Raw genomic sequence first — 21896 nt, forward strand, 5'->3', positions numbered from 1 at the left:
TTCCTTGGGAATGGGGTGCTGGGCCATGGAGATCCTGGGGAATGTGAGTGCTGGGATGGGGGTCCCAGGCACGGTGGGACACAAGGAATGGGGGTCCCATTTTTGGGGTTCCAGGGGAATGGGGATGCCAGGTAATGGCAGTGGATGGGTGAGCCCGTGGGTCTGAGCTCCTTCCCTGGGTGTCTCAGATTTTGGGGTGACCCAGGGCCCAGCAAAGCCCCCTTGGGGTGCTCATTTCCTGGGCAGGCATCACTTGAGGGTCCTGGGCAGCTTTGCTTCTGCGCCCTCTCCCACCCTTGAATTTTTCGTCTCTTTATTTCTCTTATTTCCTTATTTTCCTCACTTTTGTACCACGTCCCCTCACCCCCATTCCTGGCTCAGCAATCCCGGGGAGCACCTGAGCAGGGAACGGGTTGGGGGGCGACAGGAGAGGGTAAAAACGGGGTGTGAGGGGTGCAAGGATGGGTGGGGAGGCTGTGGGTGATGGAGGTGTTGGGCTGTGCTCTCTCAACGCTTTCACTTTCTTTTTCTTGGACAAGAAGGAAGCGGCCATTTGTGCTGAGAGTCAGATGGGAAAGGGAGGGGGTTCTGTCCTGGGAGGATCCTGGGAGGATCACTCATCAAATCCTGTCACGGGCAAAACTGCTTATGATTTAGAGATATGAATTGAATTTATTGCTGACAAAATCAGAACAGGATAAGGAGAAGTCAAATAAACCCTTCCATACACCTTCCCCCTGTTATGAATAACTTTGTAGTCATTGGCTTTCACTATTTTATTGGTTTTTGCAAAATATTTTGATGCAACACGTTTCATAATCACTTTTAAACTGCCTGTGATACACTACAATTTGTCATCCTTTTTACCCTAATGCCTGTGTAGAACATATATTTCAGTGTGATAAATACATTATAGTTTAGGCTCTCCCAAAATATCAAGATAGAGACAATGTGCTGTGTATTGCAACATTAACTGTTGCAGAAGCAGCTAATGCCTTTATTTATTTATTTATTTATGCTCTTTATTTGTGCAGCTAAGTGACAATGAACTCAGATAATTTTGTGAAATAGCTAATGTTGATTTAATGTACAGGTGGAGCATCTCATGTGTATGATAGGAACACATTGAAAAGTAGCAAATATATAAACACCAAAAAAGAGAATGCTGAGAGGAATTTACCACTGACCCTTCGGCTATCAAGAACTGTCAAACCACAGAACAGGGTGGCTTTGTGAGGACATAAAATCTATAAATTTAATCTGCACTGTGGCATGTACTTTATGAAAACGAATCAAGGCTCAAACCAAGCAAAAGAATTCCTGGGACACGTGAAGTGGAAAGAACGCTTGAAAATGTGTAACTCTCCTGAGTGTGCATTTAAGCATCACAATGAAAAGCTATGTAAGGAGAGTTGTTGTAGTTAACCGTGTGCTTCTGGGGGGATTCTGGGGGGATTCTGGGGTCTCACCCCGTCCTTCCCAGGACCCCCCTCGATCCCCCATCCCCCCGCATCTCCGGGGCTGTTGGGGACGTTGGGGACAGCGCCGCTCGCGCCGGGGGCAGTTGGGGACATCTCGCGACAGCCGCTGCCTCTCCCCTCGGCCGGGGCCCGGCGACAATCGCGACATCCACCAATGGCCACGCGCGACACCCGCCCCTGCCCGGGATCCGCCTCCCTCCATCCCGGTGCCCCCCCGGGCTCCCGGGTCCCTTCCAAAGCCCCCGGTGCCGCCTCGGTCCCTGCGGAGCCTCCCGGTGCCTCCCGTGCGCCCCGGGCTCGGCGGAGGCTCCGCAACAGCTCCGGGGCTCGGAGCCCGCCCGGGGAGCGCCGGGTGCGGGGTCGGGAACCGGGAGGGGAACCGGGGACACCGGGGGACACCGGGAGGGGAACCGGGGACACCGGGGGACACCGGGAGGGGAACCGGGGACACCGGGGGGAACCGGGAGGGGAACCGGGGACACCGGGGGAACCGGGGAGGGGAACCGGGGACACCGGGGGGAACCGGGGAGGGGAACCGGGGACACCGGGGGGAACCGGGGAGGGGAACCGGGGACACCGGGGGGAACCGGGAGGGGAACCGGGGACACCGGGGGACACCGAGGAGGGGAACCGGGGATACCGGGGGGACCGGGGAGGGGAACCGGGGACACCCGGGGACACCGGGCAGGGCTGGCGATGGGGGATTTGGGCACCGGGCACGTTTTTGGGGATGGGGGATTTGGGCACCGGGTGCGGGGTTTGGGCACCCGGGGGTATTTTTGGGGGTGCTGCGGGAAATTTAGAGGGGTTTTGGCGTGATTTTAGGGGATTTTCGGGTTGATTCAGGGGGATTTGGGGTGATTTTTTGGGTAGATTTGAGGGCGATTTAATGGTGGTTTTGGGGCGATGATGGGTGGTTTTGGGGATTTGATTTGGGGTGGGTTTTTATGGGATTTTTGGGGCGGATTTTGGAGGGACTTGGAGGGAATTTTGGGGCGGATTTTGCGGGGATTTTGGGGATGGTTTTGGGGCAATTAAGGGTGATTTGGAGTTGATTTGGGGTGGATTCTTGGGGCAGATTTTGCGGGGATTTTGGGGGTGGTTTTGGGGCGATTATGGGTCATTTTGGGGATTTGGAGTTGATTTGGGGTGGACTTTGTGGGAATTTTGGGGCGGATTTTGCGGGGTTTTTGGGGTGGTTTTGGGGAGATTGTGGGTAGATTTGGGGGAGATTTAGGGGTGCTTTTTGGGGCGATTAGGAGTGATTTTGGGGGTTTGGAGTTGATTTGGGGTGGATTTTGATGGCATTTTTGGGGCGAATTTTGGAGGGACTTTGTGGGAATTTTGGGGCAGATTTTGGAGGGACTTTGAGGGAATTTTGGGGCGGATTTTGGAGGGACTTTGAGGGAATTTTGGGGCGGATTTTGCGGAAATTTTGGGGTCTCACCCTGTCCTTTCCCGCAGCCCGAGGGACGCTCCAGCCCCATCGTGCTGCTCCAAGATGTCACCAACGTCACCAATGTCACCGCCGCCCCTGGAGCGCTGCCCTCGCTCCGGGACAAACCCAAAACCATCCGGGTCATCACCAGGGACGTGATCCGGGAGCTCATGTGAGGCTCCCCAAATCTGCTCATTTTTTCTCCAATAATCCTTTAATTTTTCCAGAAATTCCTGGAATTTTTCCCCCAAAATTCCGGACTTTTTTGCCGATAATTCAGGACAAAAAAAAACCCCAAAAAAACAACAAAAAAAAAAAAAACACAAAAAAAACCAACCTGGATTTTTTGCCAAAAATCTGGCGGCTTTTCCCCCAAATCTGGGATTTTTTTCCCCAAAATTTGGAAATTTATTTTATAAATTTTATTATTATAAAATTTATCATTTAAATTATTTAATTATTAAAATGGTATATAAATTTATTATTACAAATTATATTATTACAAAATTTATTATTAATTTTATTATTATAATTTTCTTATTCTTTTATTATTATTATAAAATTTATATACCCCCAAGATTCACAATTATTTCCCTCCAAATTTGGGCGGTTTTCCCCCAACATTTGAAATATATTTTCCCTAAAATTAAAGGAATTTTTGCCTAAAATCCGTGATTTTTTTCCCCCCAGAATGTGGGATATTTTTCCCCTGATTGTGCTCTGTGTCCCCCAGAGTTCCCAGGGATCGGCCCCCGGGCTCGCTCATCCTCGGCAATGAGGAATTCCAGCGGATCCAGGAGCAGGCTCAGCCCCCGCGGCCGCTCGCGGATCCGCCGCAGATCCTCAAATCCCGCCAGGACGCGGCTTTTGTGGGCATCTCCCGATTCCCTCACCCCAAATCTCCCCATCCCGAATTTCCCGGTCCCGAATTTCCCCAATCCCGCTTTTCCTGATCCCGATTTTCCCCCATCCTGCTATTCCTGATTTCCCGAGCCAAATTTCCCCTATCCCAAATTTCCCAATCTCCATCTTCCCCAATCCCAAATTTTCCCCATCCAAATTTCCCTGACCCCGTTTTCCCCGATCCCGCTTTTCTGACCCCGATTTTCCCAATCCTGATTCTCCCAATCCCACTTTTCCTGACCCAAATTTTCTGGATCCCGTTGTTCCCCATCCCGAGATTTTACCGATCCAGGGAATGCCCCCGGGGTGTCCCTGCGATGTCCCCGAGGTGTCCCCAAGTTGTTCCCTGGGATTGTCCCCAGGATTGTCCCCAAGATGTCCCCACAATGTCCCCACAATGTCCCCCTGTCCCCACAGGAGCAGCTGCGGCGAGCGCGGAGTGCGGAGCTGGCCAGGGACGAGCAGCGGGACAGGGACAGGGACAGGGACAAGGACACGGACAAGGACAAAGAGGAAAAGGGGGAGAGGGCGAGGAAGGTGAGGCCGGAGGAATTTTGGGGGAAGTTTGGAGGAATTTTGGAGGAATTTTTGAGGAATTTTGAAGGAATTTTGGGGGAATTTTGGTGGAATTATGGAGGAATTTTGGAGGAAGTTTGCGGTGTTTGGGGGGTCTCCCACCTCAAAATCTCGCCCCAAAGTTTGATGGATTTTGTGGGGGATTTTGAAGTGATTTGGGGGATTCTGAGGGATTCGGGGAATTTTGGGGCGATTTTGTGGGGGCTTTTGAGGGGATTTTGTGATTATTTTTATGGGATTTTGGGGGGGAGTTTGTGATTATTTTCATGAGATTTTGGGGGGATTTGGGGGTGATTTTGGGTGGATTTTGAAGGTGGATTGTGGGAAGATTTTGGGGTGATTTTGGGGGTGATTTTCTGGGGGCTTTTGAGGGGATTTTGTGATTATTTTTATGGGATTTTGGGGGGGAGTTTGTGATTATTTTCATGAGATTTTGGGGGGATTTGGGGGTGATTTTGTGGGGATTTTGAAGGTGGATTTGTGGGAAGATTTTGGGGTGATATTGGGGGTCATTTTGTGGGGGCTTTTGAGAGGATTTTGTGATTAATTTTATGGGGTTTTGGGGGGAATTTGGGGGGGATTTTGTGATTATTTTCACGAGATTTTGGGGAGATTTTGGGATGATTTTGTGGGGATTTTGAAGGTGGTTTTGTGGGACGAGTTTGGGCTGATTTTGAGGTCTCACCCCATTTTTCCCCACAGATTTCAGGCTCCTCCAGCCCCATCACGCAGCTCCAGGACGCGAGGAGCGCCCCGGGCCCGGTGCCTCAGGACAAACCCAAAACCATCCGCGTCTTCACCAAGGACGTGGTCCGGGACCTCATGTGAGGCTCGGGGGGATTTGGGGACCCCCAGGGACTCAGAAGGGATCTGGGGACTCACAGGAATTGAGGAGACCCAGAAGGGATTTGGGGACTCAGGTGGAAGTTGGACCCAGAAGGGAATTGGAGACTTGGAGAGAATTTGGGGACCCAGGTGGGATTTGGGGACTCAGGGGAAATTTGATGGTGCAGATGGGATTTGGGGACTCAGGGGACACCAGGAGCTGTCCCCATGTCCCTGATTTTGCTCTGTGTCCCCCAGAGTTCCCAGGGATCGGCCCCCGGGCTCGCTCATCCTCGGCAATGAGGAATTCCAGCGGATCCAGGAGCAGGCTCAGCCCCCGCGGCCGCTCGCGGATCCGCCGCAGATCCTCAAATCCCGCCAGGACGCGGCTTTTGTGGGCATCTCCCGATTCCCCGAGCCCCAATTTCCCGATCCCAAATTTCCCGAACCCGATTTTCCCAATCCTGCTCTTCCTGACCCCGATTTTCCCCATCCCGATTTCCCCCATCCCGAATTTCCTGATCCCCCTTTTCCCAGTCCCGCTTTTCCCACTCCCCTCGTGCCAGGGGCCCTGGAATGTCCTAGAACTGTCCCCCCAGGAGGCCCTGGGAATGTCCCCAAGGAATGCCTTGGGAATGTCCCCCAGGGTCCTGGCCATGTCCCATCAGGAGGCCCTGGGAATGTCCCCAGCAGTGTCCTTGTCCCACAGGCAATGTCCCCAGCAGCGTCCCTGTCCCACAGGCAGTGTCCCCAGCAGTGTCCCCACAGTGTCCCTGTCCCACTGGCAGTGTCCCCACAGTGTCTCTGTCCCGTAAGAGGCCCGGGAATGTCCCCAGCAGTGTCCCTGTGCCCGCAGTGTCCGTGTCCTGCAGGAGGCCCAGCAATGTCCCCAGCAGTGTCCCCACAGTGTCCCTGTCCCCAGCAGTGTCCTTGTCCCACAGGCAGTGTCCCCAGCTGTGTCCCTGTCCCCACAGTGTCTGTGTCCCGCAGGAGGCTCGGCAGTGTCCCACAGTGTCCCACAGTGTCCCCACAGTGTCCCACAGTGTCCGTGTCCCGCAGGAGGCTCGGCAGTGTCCCCACAGTGTCCCCACAGTGTCCCACAGTGTCCCTCAGTGTCCCACAGTGTCCCACAGTGTCCGTGTCCCGCAGGAGGCTCGGCAGTGTCCCCACAGTGTCCCACAGTGTCCCCACAGTGTCCCTGTCCCACAGGAAATGTCCCCACAGTGTCCCTAGCAGTGTCCTCACAGTGTCCCTGTCCCACAGGCAGTGTCCCCACAGTGTCCCACAGTGTCCCCACAGTGTCCCCACAGTGTCCCACAGTGTCCCACAGTGTCCCCACAGTGTCCCACAGTGTCCCCACAGTGTCCCACAGTGTCCCTGTCCCGCAGGAGGCTCGGCAGTGTCCCCACAGTGTCCCACAGTGTCCCACAGTGTCCCCACAGTGTCCCACAGTGTCCCCACAGTGTCCCCACAGTGTCCCACAGTGTCCCACAGTGTCCCTGTCCCGCAGGAGGCTCGGCAGTGTCCCCACAGTGTCCCCACAGTGTCCCCACAGTGTCCCACAGTGTCCCACAGTGTCCCCACAGTGTCCCCACAGTGTCCCACAGTGTCCTCACAGTGTCCCACAGTGTCCCCACAGTGTCCCACAGTGTCCCACAGTGTCCCTGTCCCGCAGGAGGCTCAGCAGTGTCCCCACAGTGTCCCACAGTGTCCCCACAGTGTCCGTGTCCCGCAGGAGGCTCAGCAGTGTCCCACAGTGTCCCACAGTGTCCCCACAGTGTCCGTGTCCCGCAGGAGGCTCGGCAGTGTCCCCACAGTGTCCCACAGTGTCCCACAGTGTCCGTGTCCCGCAGGAGGCGCGCAGCCGGGCCCGCAGCGCGGAGCGGCGGCAGGAGGAGCAGCGGGAGGCGCGGGAGCCCTCGGAGCTGGGGCTGCAGCTGGAGCTCGAGCGCCGGGAGCTGCTGGAGCGCGCGGCCGGGCTCAGGCTGGAGCAGGAGGACGAGATGCGGTGGCTGAACTCGGTGCGGCCGGAACCTTTCCCTGTTCCCTTTCCCTATTTCCCGTTTCCTTGTCCCATTCCCATTTCTCTTTCCCATTCCCATTCCCATTCCCGTGTGTCACAGCTCCTGCTGAGCGTCCACTGCAGCTCCATCCTGGACAGGCAGGAGAAGCTCCAGGGCTCCCATTTTCCATTTCCATTCCCATTCCCATTTCCATTCCCATTCCCATTCCCATTCCCATTCCCATTCCCATTCCCATTCCCATTTCCCATTCCCATTTCCATTCCCATTCCCATTCCCATTCCCATTCCCATTCCCATTCCCATTCCCATCTCCCATTCCCATTCCCATTCCCATCTCCCATTCCCGTTCCCATTCCCATTCCCATTCCTATTCCTATTCCCATTTCCCATTCCCATTTCCATTCCCATTTCCCTTTCCCATTCCCATTCCCATTTACATTCCCATTCCCATTCCCATTCCCATTCCCATTCCCATTCCCCATTTCCCACTCCATTCCCGTGTCCCGCAGCTCCTGCTCAGCGCCCGCTGCAGATCCATCCAGGACAGGCAGCTGGCAGAGAAGCAGCAGCTGCAGGGGGAGCTGCAGGCGGAGGAGCAGCGCCTGGTGCGGCTCCTGGACAGCGAGCGGGAGAAGGAGCTGCAGATGGAGGAGGAGCTGCAGCGCCGCAGGAAGCAGGAGATCATCAGGTCCGTGCTTCCCTTTTCCTCTTCCCTTTTCCTTTTCCTCTTCCTCTTCCCTTTTCCCTTCTTTTCCCTCTCCTCTTTTCTCCTTATCCCTTTCCTCTTATCTCTTCTCCCTTCCCCCATTCTTTATATTCCTCTTCCCTTTTCCCTTTCTCCTTTTCGTCTTCCCATTTTCTTCCCTTTCCCTTCTGTTCTGTTTCCCCTTTCCCTCCTTTCCCTTCTTCCTTTTCTCTTTTTCCCTCTTTCCTCTTCCCTTTTTCCCTTCCTTTCCCATTCTTTTCCTTCTTTTCCCTTTTTTTGCCTTTTCCCTTTCTCCCCTTTCTCCTTTCCCCCTTTTCCCTCTTTTCCCTCTCTCCTTTTCCCCTTTTCCCTTTCTCCCTCTTTCCCCTTTCCCTTTTTCTTCCTTTTTCCCTTTTCCGTTTCCCTTTCTCCCTCTTTCCCCTTTCCCTTTTTTCTTCCTTCTCCCCTTTTCTTTTTCCCTTTCTCCCTCTTTCCCCTTTCCCTTCCTTTTTCCCTTTCCCCTTTCCCTTTCCCACCCCGTGCACTCCACAATTCTGGAGCCAGACCGGAACTTTTCCATTCCCAAATTCCCGAATTCCCAAATTCCCAAATAATTCCCAAATGCTTCCCGAATTCCCAGCCACAAGCTGGAGGTGCTCAAGCAGGTGGAGCAGCACCAGGAGCAGCGGGCGCTGAAGGCTGAGCAGAAACTCCAGGAGCGCCAGAAGCTCCTGGAACACCTGGAGCAGATGAAGAGGGAGGATCACGAGGTTGGAGATTCCCAGCGGGAATTTGGGAATTTGGGTTGGAAGGGTTGGGGGCAGCACGGGGTGGGATCGGGGCTCTGGTGGCCTTGGGGACGTGGTGGCATCACAAGGGGACACGGAGCTGGTGGGGATTCCAGGGAACGGGGGATGCAGGGATTGGGGATTCCAGGGATTGGAGCTGCCAGGGAATGGGGATTTTGGGGAATTGGGATTTTGGGGAATGAGGATTTCTGGGAATGGGGGATCCCAGGCAATCGGGATTTTGGGGAATGGGAATTCCGGGGAATGGGGATTTCTGAGATTGGGGATTTCAGGGAATGGGGATCCTGCTGAGGGAGATCCTGATGAGGGAGATCCCAGAGGTTTAAGGTCCCATGGAATTGGGATCTATAGCAGGGTAATCCCAGGAATGGGGAATCCCAGGGGTTTGGGGTCCCAAGGAGTGGGAGATCCCAGGGAATGGAGGTCCTAGGGAAAGGAGGTCCCAATGAGGGAGATCCCAGGGATTTGGGACCCCAGGGAATGGGGATCCATAGCAAGGGGATCCCAGGGGTTTGGGATCCCATGGAATTGGGATCTATGGCAGGGTAATCCCAGGGAATGGGGGTCCCAGGGGTTTGGGATCCCAAGAAGTGGGAGATCCCAAGGAGTGGGAATTTCAGGGAATGGGCATTTCAGGGAATGGGGATCCTGCTGAGGGAGACCCCAGAGGTTTGGGATCCCATGGAATTGGGGATCCCAGGGGTTTGGGGTCCCCGGGGAATGCGGGGATTGGGATCGGTGGGGTTTGCGGGGCTCTGCGGTGACGGGATCGGTGTCCCTGCGGTGTCCCCGCGGTGTCCCCTCGGTGTCCCCGCGGTGTGGCCAGGCCTGGCAGCAGCGGCAGCAGCGCAAGCAGCAGCTCATGGCCGAGATGAAGGCGGTGGACGCGGAGAACCAGCGGCTGCGGCAGCGCGAGCGGGAGCGCGACCGGCGCGCCGAGCTGCGGGCCCTGGAGGAGCAGCGCCTCAAGGGGGTGAGGGCGGCGTGCCAGGGAGATGGCACCTCCCCCGGGGTGCTGTCACCTTCCCCGGAGTGCTGTCACCTCCCCAGGATGCTGTCACCTCCCCAGGATGCTGTCACCTCCCCAGGGTGCTGTCCCACCCCGAGGCGCTGTCACCTCCCATGGCACTTTCCTATCCCAGGGCTCTGTCCCCTGCCCTGGGTGCTGTCACCTCCCCAATGTTCTGTCACCTCCCCAGGGCTTTGTCACCTTCTTAGGGCTCTGTCCCCCACTGTGTCCTTGTCTCCAGCCGATATCTCTGTCCCCAGCTGTGTCCCTGTCTCCGTGTCGCTGTCCCCCAGTGTGTTCCTGTCCCCAGCTGTGTCCCTGTCCCAGTGTCCCTGTCCCCAGCTGTGTCCCTGTCCCCAGCGGTGTCTCCCCAGCGGTGTCCTTGTCCCCAGTGGTGTCCCAGTGTCCCTGTCCTGGTGCCCCTGTCCCCGGCTGTGTCCCCGTCCCCACTGGTGTTCCTGTCCCCAGCTGTGTCCCTGTCCCTAGCGGTGTCCCTGTCCCCAGCTGTGTCCCTGTCCCAGTGTCCCTGTCCCCAGCTGTGTCCCTGTCCCCAGCTGTGTCCCTGTCCCCAGTGGTGTCCCTGTCCCCAGCAGTGTCTCCCCAGCGCTGTCGCTGTCCCTGTCCCGGTGTCCCCTTGTCCCCAGCGCTGTCACTGTCCCCAGGAGCGGGAGGTGGCGCTGCAGGCGGAGCGGGCGCGGCTGTGCCAGGAGCAGCAGCGGGAGCTGGACCGGCTCAAGGCCGCCAAGGAGCGCGAGCGGGAGTGGCAGGAGGCGCAGGTGGGTGGCACTGCCACCCCTGTCCCCTCCCCGGGCTCCGTCCCCTCCCCAGGGCGCTGTCACCTCCCCGGGGCTCTGCGGACCAAGAGCAGCCAGGTGGCGGCAGAGCGCGCCTGGTGACACGGGGAGCTGTCCCTGTCCCCAATATCCCCAATGTCCCCTGTAGCTGTCCCTGTCCCCAGTGCCCTTAATGTCCCCAATGTCCCCTGTCACTGTCCCCAATGTCCCCGCGGGGCGCTCTGCGCTCCAAGCGCAGCCAGCAGGTGGCAGAGCCGGAGTGGCAGCACCGGGAGCTGTCCCTGTGACTGTCCCTTTCCCTGTCCCCAGTGTCCCCTGTCGCTGTCACTGTCCCCAATGTCCCCGATGCCCCCAATGTCCCCAATGTCCCCGCAGGAGGCTCTGCACGTCAGGCGCAATGAGGAGGCAGCGGAGCGGGACTGGCACTGCCAGGACCTGTCCCTATCCCCAGCGTCCCCAATGCCCCCGATGTCCCCAATGTCCCCAGTGTCCCCAATGTCCCCAAAGCCCCCACTGTCCCCAGTGCCCCGATGTCCCCAATGTCCCCAATGTCCTCAATGCCCCTGATGTCCCCAATGTCCCCAATGTCCCCGCAGGAGGCTCTGCGCTTCAGGCGCAGTGAGGAGGCGGCGGAGCGGGACTGGCACTGCCAGGACCTGTCCCTGTCCCCAGTGTCTCCAATGTCTCCGCTGTCCCCAATGTCCCCAGTATCCCCGATGTCCCCAGTGTCCCCAATGTCCTCAATGCCCCCCATGTCCCCGCAGGAGGCTCTGTGCTTCAAGCGCAATGAGGAGGCAGCAGAGTGGGAGTGGCACTGCCAGGACCTGTCCCTGTCCCCAGTGTCCCCAATGCCCCCAATGTCCCCAATGTCCCCAGTGTCCCCAGTGTCCCCAATGTCCCCAAAGCCCCCACTGTCCCCAGTGCCCCCAGTGTCCCCAATGCCCCCACTGTCCCCAGTGCCCCCAATGTCCCCGATGTCCCCAGTGCCCTCGATGTCCCCAGTGTCCCCAATGTCCTCAGTGCCCCCAATGCCCCCGATGCCCCCGATGTCCCCAGTGCCCCCGATGCCCCTGATGTCCCCATTGTCCCCAGTGCCCTCGATGTCCCCAGTGCCCCCAATGCCCCCAGTGTCCCCAGTGTCCCCAATGTCCCCAACACCCCCAATGTCCCCAGTGCCCCCGATGTCCCCAATGTCCCCAATGTCCCCAGTGTCCCCGATGTCCCCGCAGGAGGCCCTGCGCTTCAGGCGCAGTGCGGAGGCGGCGGAGCGCGAGTGGCGGCGCCGGGAGCTGCAACGGGAGCGGCGCCGCGCGGAGCAGCTGCAGGAGCTGCAGCGGGGCCGCCACGAGGAGGCGACAAAGCGGCGACAGCAGCGGGCGCTGGCACTGCAGCAGGAGCGCCGCGACTTCCTCACCCTGCTCGGGTGGGTGGCACCGGGGCTGGCATGGGGACAGCTGAGAGGCTGGGCACTCCGGTGCCACCCCAGGAGCTGTGCCAGGCGTGACTGGGGTCTCTGGCAGGGTCCCTGTGCCATCTTGGTGGCGCTGGGGACACCAGTGTCACCCCAGACGCTGTGTCAGGCGTGCCCAGGGGACTGTAGCAGTGTCCCCGTGTCACCCAGGGGCTGTGCCAATGTCCGCACGTCCTCAGCGCCCACCGGGAGCAGCTGGCATGGGAGCGGGCACGGCTGTGCCAGTGTCACAGTGTCCCCATGCCAGCGTCCCAGTGAGGTCTCCATGTCCCCAGTGTACCAGGGCCAATGTCCCAGTGATGTCCCCAGTGACCCAGTGTCCCCAAGCCAATGTCCCCAGTGCCTAGTAAGTGGTGTCTCCATGTCCCCGGTGTCACAGCTGTGCCAGTGTCCCAGTGCCAATGTCCCCATGTCCCCCGTGTCCCCAGTGCCCAGCAAGAGCAGCTGGTCCAGGAGTAGCAGCTGGCACTGCAGCGGGCACAGTCCCAGTGTCACAGTGCCAATGTCCCAGCAATGTCCCCATGTCCCCAGTGCCAAGCAGGAGCAGCTGGTACAGGAGCGGGCACAGCTGTGCCAGCGTCCCAGTGCCAATGTCCCCACGTCAGTGTCACAGTGCCAATGTCACAGTGATATCCCCATGTCCCCGTGTCCCCAGTGCCCAGCAGCAGCAGCTGGCATGGCAGCGGGCACAGCCTCAGTGTGACAGTGCCAATGCCACAGTGATGTCCCCATGTCCCCAGTGTCACAGTGATATCCCCGTGTCCGCAGTGCCCAGCAGGAGCAGCTGGCACAGAAGCAGGGCCAGCAGCTGGCACAGCAGTGGGCACAGCCCCAGTGTCACAGTGCCAATGTCCCAGTGTCACAGTGATGTCCCTGTGTCCCCAGTGTCACAGCTGTGCCAATGTCACTATGCCAGTGTCACAGTGGTGTCCCCGTGTCCCCAGTGCCCAGCAGGAGCAGCTGGCACGGCAGCGGGCACAGCCCCAGTGTCACAGTGCCAATGTCCCAGTGTCACAGTGATGTCCCCGTGTCCCCAGTGCCCAGCAGGAGCAGGTGGCGCGCGAGCAGGAGCAGCAGCTGGCACGGCAGCGGGCACAGTCCCAGTGTCACAGTGCCAGTGTCCCCATGTTCCCCGTGTGTCCCCAGTGCCCAGCAGGAGCAGCTGGCGCGCGAGCAGGAGCAGCAGCTGGCACGGCAGCGGGCACAGCTGTGCCAGTGTCACAGTGATGTCCCCATGTCCCCCGTGTGTCCCCAGTGCCCAGCAGGAGCAGCTGGCGCGCGAGCAGGACCAGCAGCTGGCATGGCAGCGGGCACAGTCCCAGTGCCAATGTCCCAGTGTCACAGTGGTGTCCCCGTGTCCCCAGTGCCCAGCAGGAGCAGCTGGCGCGCGAGCAGGAGCAGCAGCTGGCACGGCAGCGGGCACAGCGCGCGCACGGGGAGGCGCTGCAGGAGCAGATCCGCGAGTCGCGGCAGCGGCGGCAGCGCGACAGAGCCGCGGCCATCGAGGAGGGACAGCGGGAGCTGGCGCGGGCACGGCAGCGGGCAGAGCACCTGGCACGCGTGGGGCAGCAGAAACTGCAGCGCCTCAGGTGCGGGGCCGTGCCACCTCTGCCACCTCCTGGCACCTCTTGTGCCACCTCTGTCACTTCTGTCACTTCCTGGCACATCTTCTGTCACCTCTGCCGTGTCCTGGCACCTCTATTCCCCTCCTGTGTCACCTCCTGGCATCTCTTGCCACCTCCTGCGTCACCTCCTGTGTCACCTCTGTCACCCCTGGCACCGCTGATGTCCCCTCCTGTGTCACCTCTGCCACTTCCTGGCACCTCTTTTCCCCTCCTGTGTCACGTCATGGCGTCTCTTGCCACCTCTTGTGTCACCTCTGTCACTTTCTGGCACCTCCTGGGACCTCTCCTGTCACCTCTGTCACCTCCTGGCACCTCCTGTCTCACCTCTGTCACCTCCTGGCACCTCTATTCCCCTCCTGTGTCACCTCCTGGCGTCTCTTGCCACCTCCTGTGTCACCTCTGCCACTTCCTGGCACCTCTTGGGACCTCTTCTGTCACCTCCTGTGTCACCTCTTGGTACCTCTTGTCACCTTCTATGTCCCCTCCTGTGTCACCTCTGCCACTTCCTGGCACCTCTTTTCCCCTCCTGTGTCACCTCCTGGCATCTCTTGTGTCACCTCTGTCACCCCTGGCACCACTGATGTCCCCTCCTGGGTCACCTCTGTCGCTTTCTGGCACCTCCTGGCACCTCCTGTGTCACCTCCTGGCACCTCTTGTCACCTTCCATGTCCCCTCCCGTGTCACCCCTGTCCCGCTGATGTCCCCTCCCGTGTCACTCTGTGCCCACAGGGACACCGGGGTGCCCGACAGCTACTGTGCCGTGGTGGAGAAGAAAGCCTGGGGCCACCCTGGTGCCACCCTGCCACCTCCTGCTGTCACCGTGTCACCGCTCGATGCCACCCTGTCACCCTGATGCCACCCCTGTGCCACCTCCCGATGCCAGCCGCCATCTCCCAGGGATATGGGGGACATTTCCCCTTTTTTTCTCTGTGGTTTGAGCCCATTTTTTTTCTCTCTTTTTACCCGTTTTTAGAGATTTTTAACCCATTTTATCCCTATTTATTTTTACCCTTTTAAATTCCTATTTTTACCAAATTTTAATTCCTATTCTCCCCCAATTTTAATCCCTATTTTTAACCAATTTTCATATCTTTTAGCCCATTTTTATCCTTATTTTAACCCTCTTTAATCCCTATTTTGACCAAATTTAATCCCTATTTTTAACCAATTTTCATCTATTTTAACCCATTTTCATCCCTGTTTTTACCCTTTGAAATTCCTATTTTTACCCAATTTTATTTCCTTATTTTACCCAATTTTAATCCCTATTTTAACCCATTTTCATCTATTTTTACTCTTTTTTACCCCTATTTTAACCCTTTTAAATCCTTTTTTTTACCAAGTTTAATCTCTATTTTTAACCAATTTTCATCTATTTAACCCAATTTTAATCCCTCTTTTTACCCTTTTAAATCCCTATTTTTATCCGATTTTAATTCCAATTTTTACCCATTTTTAGTTTTACCAATCCATAGTTTTACCAATTTTAATCCCTTTTTAACCTATTTTAACCCTTTTTACACCTATTTGTCACCCTTTAAAGCCCATTATCCCAATTTTAGCCCATTTTTATGTTTATTTTTAACCCTTTTAAAAACCCAGTTTTATCCCTATTTTGCCCCATTTTACCCCTATTTTCACTTATTTTTTGTCCATATTTTTTACCCATTTTAACCCATTTCACCCCTATTTTTAACTCCTTTTAACTTCTATTTTCTCCCTACATTTTCCCCATTTTATCCCTATTTTTAACCCTCTACAGTCCCCATTTTAACCCATTATACCCCAAATTTTAACCCCATTTTTTAACCCTTTAAACCCCATTTAATATTTATTTTTTAACCTTTTAAATCTGTATTTTATCCCGATTTTTACCCTTCCTTCCCTCCTGGAACCAAACCGCAGCTTTTGGGTTCAACTGGGAGCACTGGTTTGAACTGGTTTGAACTGGTTTGAACTGGTTTATTTCCATGGGGTTTTTTGGGGCAGAATTTGGGGGGAGAAATCCCACGGAGAAGGGGGGGGGGGTTAGGGGAGGGGGAGACCCCCAAAATCTTTCAAATTTGGGGAAAAGGAGGGGGGGGAGCTTTTTTGGCTAAAAAAAAAAGAAAAAAATCCCAATTTTCCATCCAAATCTGGTATTTCCAGACAGAAAAAATCCCAATTTTCGGGGGAAAAAAATCACCAATTTTCCATTTCCAGGGTGAGAAAAAAATCCCAATTTTCCATTTCCAAGGGAGAAAAAAAATCCCAATTTTCAAGGGAAAAAAAAAAAAATCCCCGATTTTCCATTCCAGGGGAAAGAAAATCCCAATTTTCCATTTATAGAGGGGAATTAAAAAATCGCAATTTTCCATTTCCCCAGAGGGGGCAAAAAAAAAAAAAAATCCACATTTTCGGCGGGGGGGAAAAATTCAAATTTTCCATTTCCAGGGGGAAAAAGATCCCAATTTTCCACCCGAATTTGGCCTTTTCAGAGGGAAAAATCCCAAATTTTCCATCCCGGTGGTGGCAGGGGGGGGAGGGCAGGGGGGTCCCGGGGTTTGGGGACAGGGGAGGTGACACAGGAGGGGACAGGAGGTGACACGGGGGGGGGTCAGGAGCTCTTCATCTGCAGGGTCTCGTAGGTCTCCTGGTGCTCGGAGCTGAGACCCTATAGGGGGGTCCAGAAGGGTTTTTTGGGGGGTTTTGAGGGGTTTTGGGGGGTCTGTGCCACCAACCCCAAGTGACAGCAACCTCTGTCACCCCCCCGGTGTCACCCCATCAATGGTTCTTGAGGGGAGGGACCCCAAACCCCAAACATCCCAAATTTTATCCCACAAATTGGAGGGGACAAACCAAATCCCCCAAATCTCCCAAATCCCAAACCCCCAAACATCCCAAGTTTCATCCCATAAATAGGGGGACAAACCAAATTCCCCCAAATCCCAAGCACCCCAAATCTCAGCCCCATCAATGGTTCTTTAGGGGGGGAGACCCCAAATCCCAAACACCCCAAATCCCAAACACCCCCAAATCCCAAACATCCCCAAAACCCAAACATCCCCAAAACCCAAACACCCCCAAAACCTAAACACCCCCAATCCCCAAATACCCCAAATTTCACCCCATAAATGGGAGGGACCCCCAAAATCCCAAACACCCCAAATCTCAGCCCATAAATGGGAGGGACCCCCAAAACCCAAACATCCCAAATTTTATCCCATAAACTGGGGACACCCCCCAAATCTCACCCCATAAATGATTCTTTAGGGGAGGGGACACCCCAAAATCCCAAAAAATCCCAAAAATCTCAGCCCCATAAATGGGGGGAACACCTCAAATCTCAGCCCATAAGTGAGAGGACACCCCAAATATCAGCCCCATAAACTGGGGGAAACCCCAAATCCCAAACATCACCCCAAATATCCCCCCCATAAATGGATGAGAACCCCAAATCTCAGCCCTATATAAGCAGTTCTTTATGGGGGGGAGCACATCCTAAAATCCCAAAATCCCCCAATCTCACCCCCACAAATTGGGTGGACCCCAAATTTCACCCCATCGATGGGTGGAGGAGGACCCCAAGTCTCAGCCCCATAAGTGGGAGGGGACCCCCAAATCCCAAACACCCCCCAAATCTCAGCCCATAAATTGGGAGGGACCCCAAATCTCAGCCCCACAAATGGATCTCTGCAGGAGACACCCCAAATCCCAAAAAAACTCCAAATCTCAGCCCCACAAATCGGGGGGGGACCCCCCCAAGTCCCCAAACATTCCCAATCTCACCCCATAAACGGGGGGGACACCCCAAATCTCAGCCCATAAATGCTCCAGGGGTACCCCCTCAAAACCCCGGGGATGTTCCCCCCTCCCCAGCACAGCCCCTGTCCCCCCAAAAATCCCTAAAACCCCCCCAAAAATCCGCCCCCTGCGTGACTCACGGCGTAAACGGCCTCTTCCTCCTTCTGCCCGGGAACAGAAAGCGAAAGGAGAATTTGGGGGGCTGGGGGGGGGCACATCCGGACACCCCCCATCCCCCACAGCACCCCCAGCACCCCCGAAAAACCCTTCAAAATCTCCTAAAATGCCCCCCAAAAATCCCCTCAAAATCTCCTAAAATCCCTCCCCCGCCAATCGCCCTCAAACTCGCCCCAAAATCCCCCAAACCCCCTCTAACGACCCCCCCCAAAAAAGCCCCAAAATCCCCCAAAGTCACCCTAAAATCCCCTCAAAACCCCCCTTCAAACTCACCCCAAAATCTCCCCCAAAATCTCCCTCACACTCACCCCAAAATCCCCCCCAAACTCACCCCAAAATCCCCCTCAAAATCTTCTAAAAATCCCCCCTCAGAATCCCCCTTCAAACTCACCCCAAAATCCCCCCAAAATCCCCATAAAATCCCCCTCAAACGCACCCCAAAATCCCCCTCAAACTCGCCTCAAAATCCCCCTCAAACTCACCCAAAAAAACCCCAAAAATCCCCCAAAAATCCCCCTCAAACTCACCCCAAAATCCCCCTCAAACTCGCCCCCAAAATCCCCCCATAATCTCTCCTCAAAATTTCCAAACCCCCCCCAAAATCCCCCTCAAACTCGCCCCAAAATCCCCCTCCAACTCGCCTCAAAATCCCCCCCCAAAAAAAACCCAAAACCCCTCAAAACCCCCCCTCAAACTCACCCCAAAATCCCCCTCAAACTCGCCCCAAAATCCCCCCCAAAATCACCCTCCAAACTCACCCCCAAAATCCTCCAAACCCCCCAAATTCCCCCCAAATTCCCCCTTTACCTTCTGAGCCGCTTGCCGCGACCTCTGAGTCAGGAACTGGAGAGGAAAAAAAAAACCCAAAAATGAGGGAAAAAAAGGGGAGAAAAATGGGGGGAAAATTTGGGTGAGTGAGGATGAGGAGGGGAGTTTTGGGGACCCCCCAAAAAAAAAGGGGGTTCGGGGCTCACCCTGAGGCGCACGTAGAGGCCGGTGAGGATGAGGCTGTAGAGGAAGAGCACGGCGTTCCAGCACGTAGCACAGCTCGGGCTCGGCCAGGGCTCCTGAGGGGTTTTTTGGGGGGGCGATTTTGGGGTTTTTTGGGGGGTTTTGGGGATTTTAAGGGGGATTTTGGGAGTTTTGGTGGGGTTTATGGAGGAATTTGGGGGATTTTACAGGGAGTTTTGAGAGTTTCAGGGGGATTTTAGGGGTTTTGGGGGGGATTTTAGGGAATTTTAGGGGGGTTTTGGACGGGTTTTGGAGGGATTTGGGGGGGATTTGGGATTTTAAGGGGGGATTTTGGGGTTTTAGGAGGGATTTTAGGGTGGTTTTTAGGGGGTTTTGGGGGAGATTTTTGAGGGATTTTGTGGGGGGGGTTGGGGGATTTTAGGGCGGTTTTGGGGAATTTTAGGGGGAGATTTGGGAGTTTTGGAGGGATTTTAGGGAATTTAGTGAGGATTTGGGGAGGGTTTTTTGGATTTTAGGGTGGTTTTTGGGGAGGGATTTTGGGGAATTTGAGGAGGATTTGGGAGTTTCGGGGGGGCGGATTTTAGGGGATTGGGGGAGATTTGGGGGATATTGAGGAGAATTTTGGAGGGATTTGGGGGGGATTTGGGGAGTTTGGAGGGATTTGGGGGGGATTTTTGAGGGATTTAAGGGACGATTTTTGGGAGGTTTAAGGGGGGGATTTTTTTGGGGGCCTGAGGGGGGGATTTTGGAGGGATTTGGGGGGGTTTTTAGGGGAGGATTTTGGGGGAATTTTAGAGGATTTTGGGGGCCTGGGGGATTTGGGGGGGGATTTTGGGGACCACCCATGTGTCACCCCACAGGTGGCACCCCCCAGACCCCCAAATCCCCCTGAATTCCACCCCCCAAACTTCCCTGGACACTCCAAAATCACCCCCCCCCCCAAATTCCCTGAATCCCCCAAACCCCCCCTGGATCCCCCCCAGTCCCCCAAACCCCCCCGGACACCCCAAATTCCCCAAATCCACCCAATTGCCCCGAATCTCCCAAACCCCCCCCCCTCCCCAGGACACCACAAACCCCTCCTGGATCCCCCCAAATCTTCCAGACACCCCAAATCCCCCAAATCCACCCAAACCCTCCAAATTCCCCTGGATCCCCCAAACCCCCCTGGACACCCCAAACCCCCCAAATTCACCCAAACCCCCCTGGACATCCCAAATCCCCCAAATCCACCCAAACCCCCCTAAATCCCCTAAATGCTCCGGACACCCCAAATTCCTCTGACACCCCAACCCCCCCTAAACTCCCCAAATCCCCAAACCCCCCTGGACACCCCAAATCCCCCAAACTCCTCCAGAAACCCCAAACTCCCCCGAAATCCCAAACCCCCCTGGACACCCCAAACACCCCTAAATCCCCAAACCCCCTTGGATCCCCCAAACCCCCCTGGACACCCCAAATCCCCCAAACTCCCCCGAATCCCCAAACCCCCCCTAGACATCCCAAATCCCCTAAATTCACCCAAACCCCTCTAAATCCCCCAAATGCTCCGGACACCCCAAACCCCCCTGGACACCCCAAATCCCCCAAAGTCCCCCGAATCCCCAAACCCCCCTGGACATCCCAAATCCCCCTAAATCCCCCAAACCCCATTGGATCCCCCAAACGCTCCGGACACCCCAAATCCCCCAAAACCCCCAAATCCCCTAAATTCACCCAACCCCCCCCTGGACACCCCAAATCCCCCAAACCCCCCCGAATCCCCAAATCCCCCTGGACACCCCAAACCCCCTAAATTCACCCAAATCCCCTAAATCCACCCAAACCCCTCTAAATCCCCCAAATGCTCCGGACACCCCAAATCCCCCAAACTCCTCCAGAAAAAAACCCCAAACTCCCCTGGACACCCCAAATCCCCCTAAATCCCCCAAACCCCCTTGGATCCCCCAAACGCTCCGGACACCCCAAATCCCCTGGACACCCCTAAACCCCCTAAATCCCACAAACCCCCTGAATCCCCCAGACATCCCAAATCCCCCAAACTGCCCCGAAATCCCAAACCCCCCTGGACACCCCAAACACCCCTAAATTCACCCAAACCCCATAAATCCACCCAAACCCCTCTAAATCCCCCAAATGCTCCGGACACCCCAAACCCCCCTGGACACCCCAAATCCCCCAAATCCCCAAACCCTCCCTGGACATCCCAAACCCCCCTAAATCCCCCAAACCCCCTTGGATCCCCCAAACGCTCCGGACACCCCAAATCCCCTGGACACCCCCGAACCCCCCAAATCCCCCCGTGCCCACCTGCGGCCCGGCCGGGCACCCCCAGCAGGACGAGGCCGAGCAGGCACCGCGCCCCCGCCGCTGTCCCCAATGTCCCCATTGTCCCCTCGGCTCCCCGCCCCTCCCGCACTTCCCCAGGGCCACCCCCGTCCCTCCCTTCCGCTGTCCCCGCTGTCACCGCGGCCACCAACGACGTCCGGCCCGGGGGGGGACCCCGAAATGGCCGGTGGGAACTGCGGGGGGGGCAGCCCGGGTTTGGGGGATCCTCGTGGTCCTGAAAGGGGAAGGAAAGCCCAAAAAGGGGAAGGAGATCCTAAAAAGGAAAGGAGAGCCCAAAAGAGGGGAAAAGGAGCCCCCAAAAAAGGAAAGGAGACCCCAAAAAAGGGGGAAAAGGAGCCCCAAAAAGGGGAAAAGGAGCCCCCCCAAATTGGGGAGAGAGGCCTCAAATGGGGAAGGGACCCCAAAAGGAGACCCCAAAAAGGGAAAAGGAGACCCCAAAAAAGGAAAGGAGACCCCAAAAGAGGGAAAAGGAGACCCCAAAAGAGGGGAAAAGGAGCCCCCCTAAATTGGGGACATAGGCCTCAAATAGGGAAGGGACCCAAAATGGGAAGGAGACCCCAAAAGAGGGGGAAAAGGAGACCCCGAAAAAAGGGGAAAAGGAGCGCCCCCAAATTGGGGAGAGAGGCCTCAAAAGGGGAGAGAGGCCTCAAAAGGGGAAAGGACCCCAAAAAGGGAAAGGAGGCCCCAAAAAAGGGGAAAAGGAGACCCCAAAAAAGGGGAAAAGGAGACCCCCCAAATTGGGGAGAGAGGCCTCAAAAGGGGAGAGAGGCCTCAAAAGGGGAAAGGACCCCAAAAAAGGAAAGGAGACCCCAAAAAAAGGAAAAGGAGACCCCAAAAAGGATAAGGAAACACCAAAAAAGGGGAAAAGGAGACCCCAAAAAGGGGGAAAAGGAGCACCCCCAAATTGAGGAGAGAGGCCCCAAAAGGCAGAAGGGACCCTAAAAGGGGAAGGAGACCCCAAAAATGGAGCCCCCCA

The 21896-nt window shown here is 56.0% G+C and overlaps 1 protein-coding gene across 1 annotated transcript; it reads left to right on the plus strand.

The window, feature by feature from the left end:
* The first annotated feature begins 1635 nt into the window (after positions 1-1635).
* On the plus strand, positions 1636-12272 carry LOC134429089 (cilia- and flagella-associated protein 45-like). Its single transcript, XM_063176177.1, has 13 exons — positions 1636-1833; positions 2946-3091; positions 3653-3788; positions 5101-5222; positions 5482-5617; positions 7077-7244; positions 7756-7934; positions 8572-8701; positions 9567-9713; positions 10394-10525; positions 11140-11161; positions 11753-11966; positions 12194-12272. Exons 1-13 carry the CDS (start codon positions 1636-1638, stop codon positions 12270-12272), a joined length of 1809 nt encoding a protein of 602 aa, XP_063032247.1.
* Positions 12273-21896: the final 9624 nt, after the last annotated feature.

The sequence above is a fragment of the Melospiza melodia genome, chromosome 25, assembly GCF_035770615.1.
Source record: "Melospiza melodia melodia isolate bMelMel2 chromosome 25, bMelMel2.pri, whole genome shotgun sequence".
NCBI lineage: Eukaryota > Metazoa > Chordata > Aves > Passeriformes > Passerellidae > Melospiza > Melospiza melodia.

Excerpts from the sequence above, each read along its gene's own strand:
- LOC134429089 (XM_063176177.1), top strand. The coding sequence starts at position 1,636 with ATGGCCACGCGCGACACCCGCCCCTGCCCGGGATCCGCCTCCCTCCAT. Across the intron at positions 7,245-7,755 it reads AGATGCGGTGGCTGAACTCG|CTCCTGCTCAGCGCCCGCTG; the intron begins GTGCGGCCGGAA and ends CGTGTCCCGCAG. Across the intron at positions 11,967-12,193 it reads GACTTCCTCACCCTGCTCGG|CGCCCACCGGGAGCAGCTGG; the intron begins GTGGGTGGCACC and ends GCACGTCCTCAG.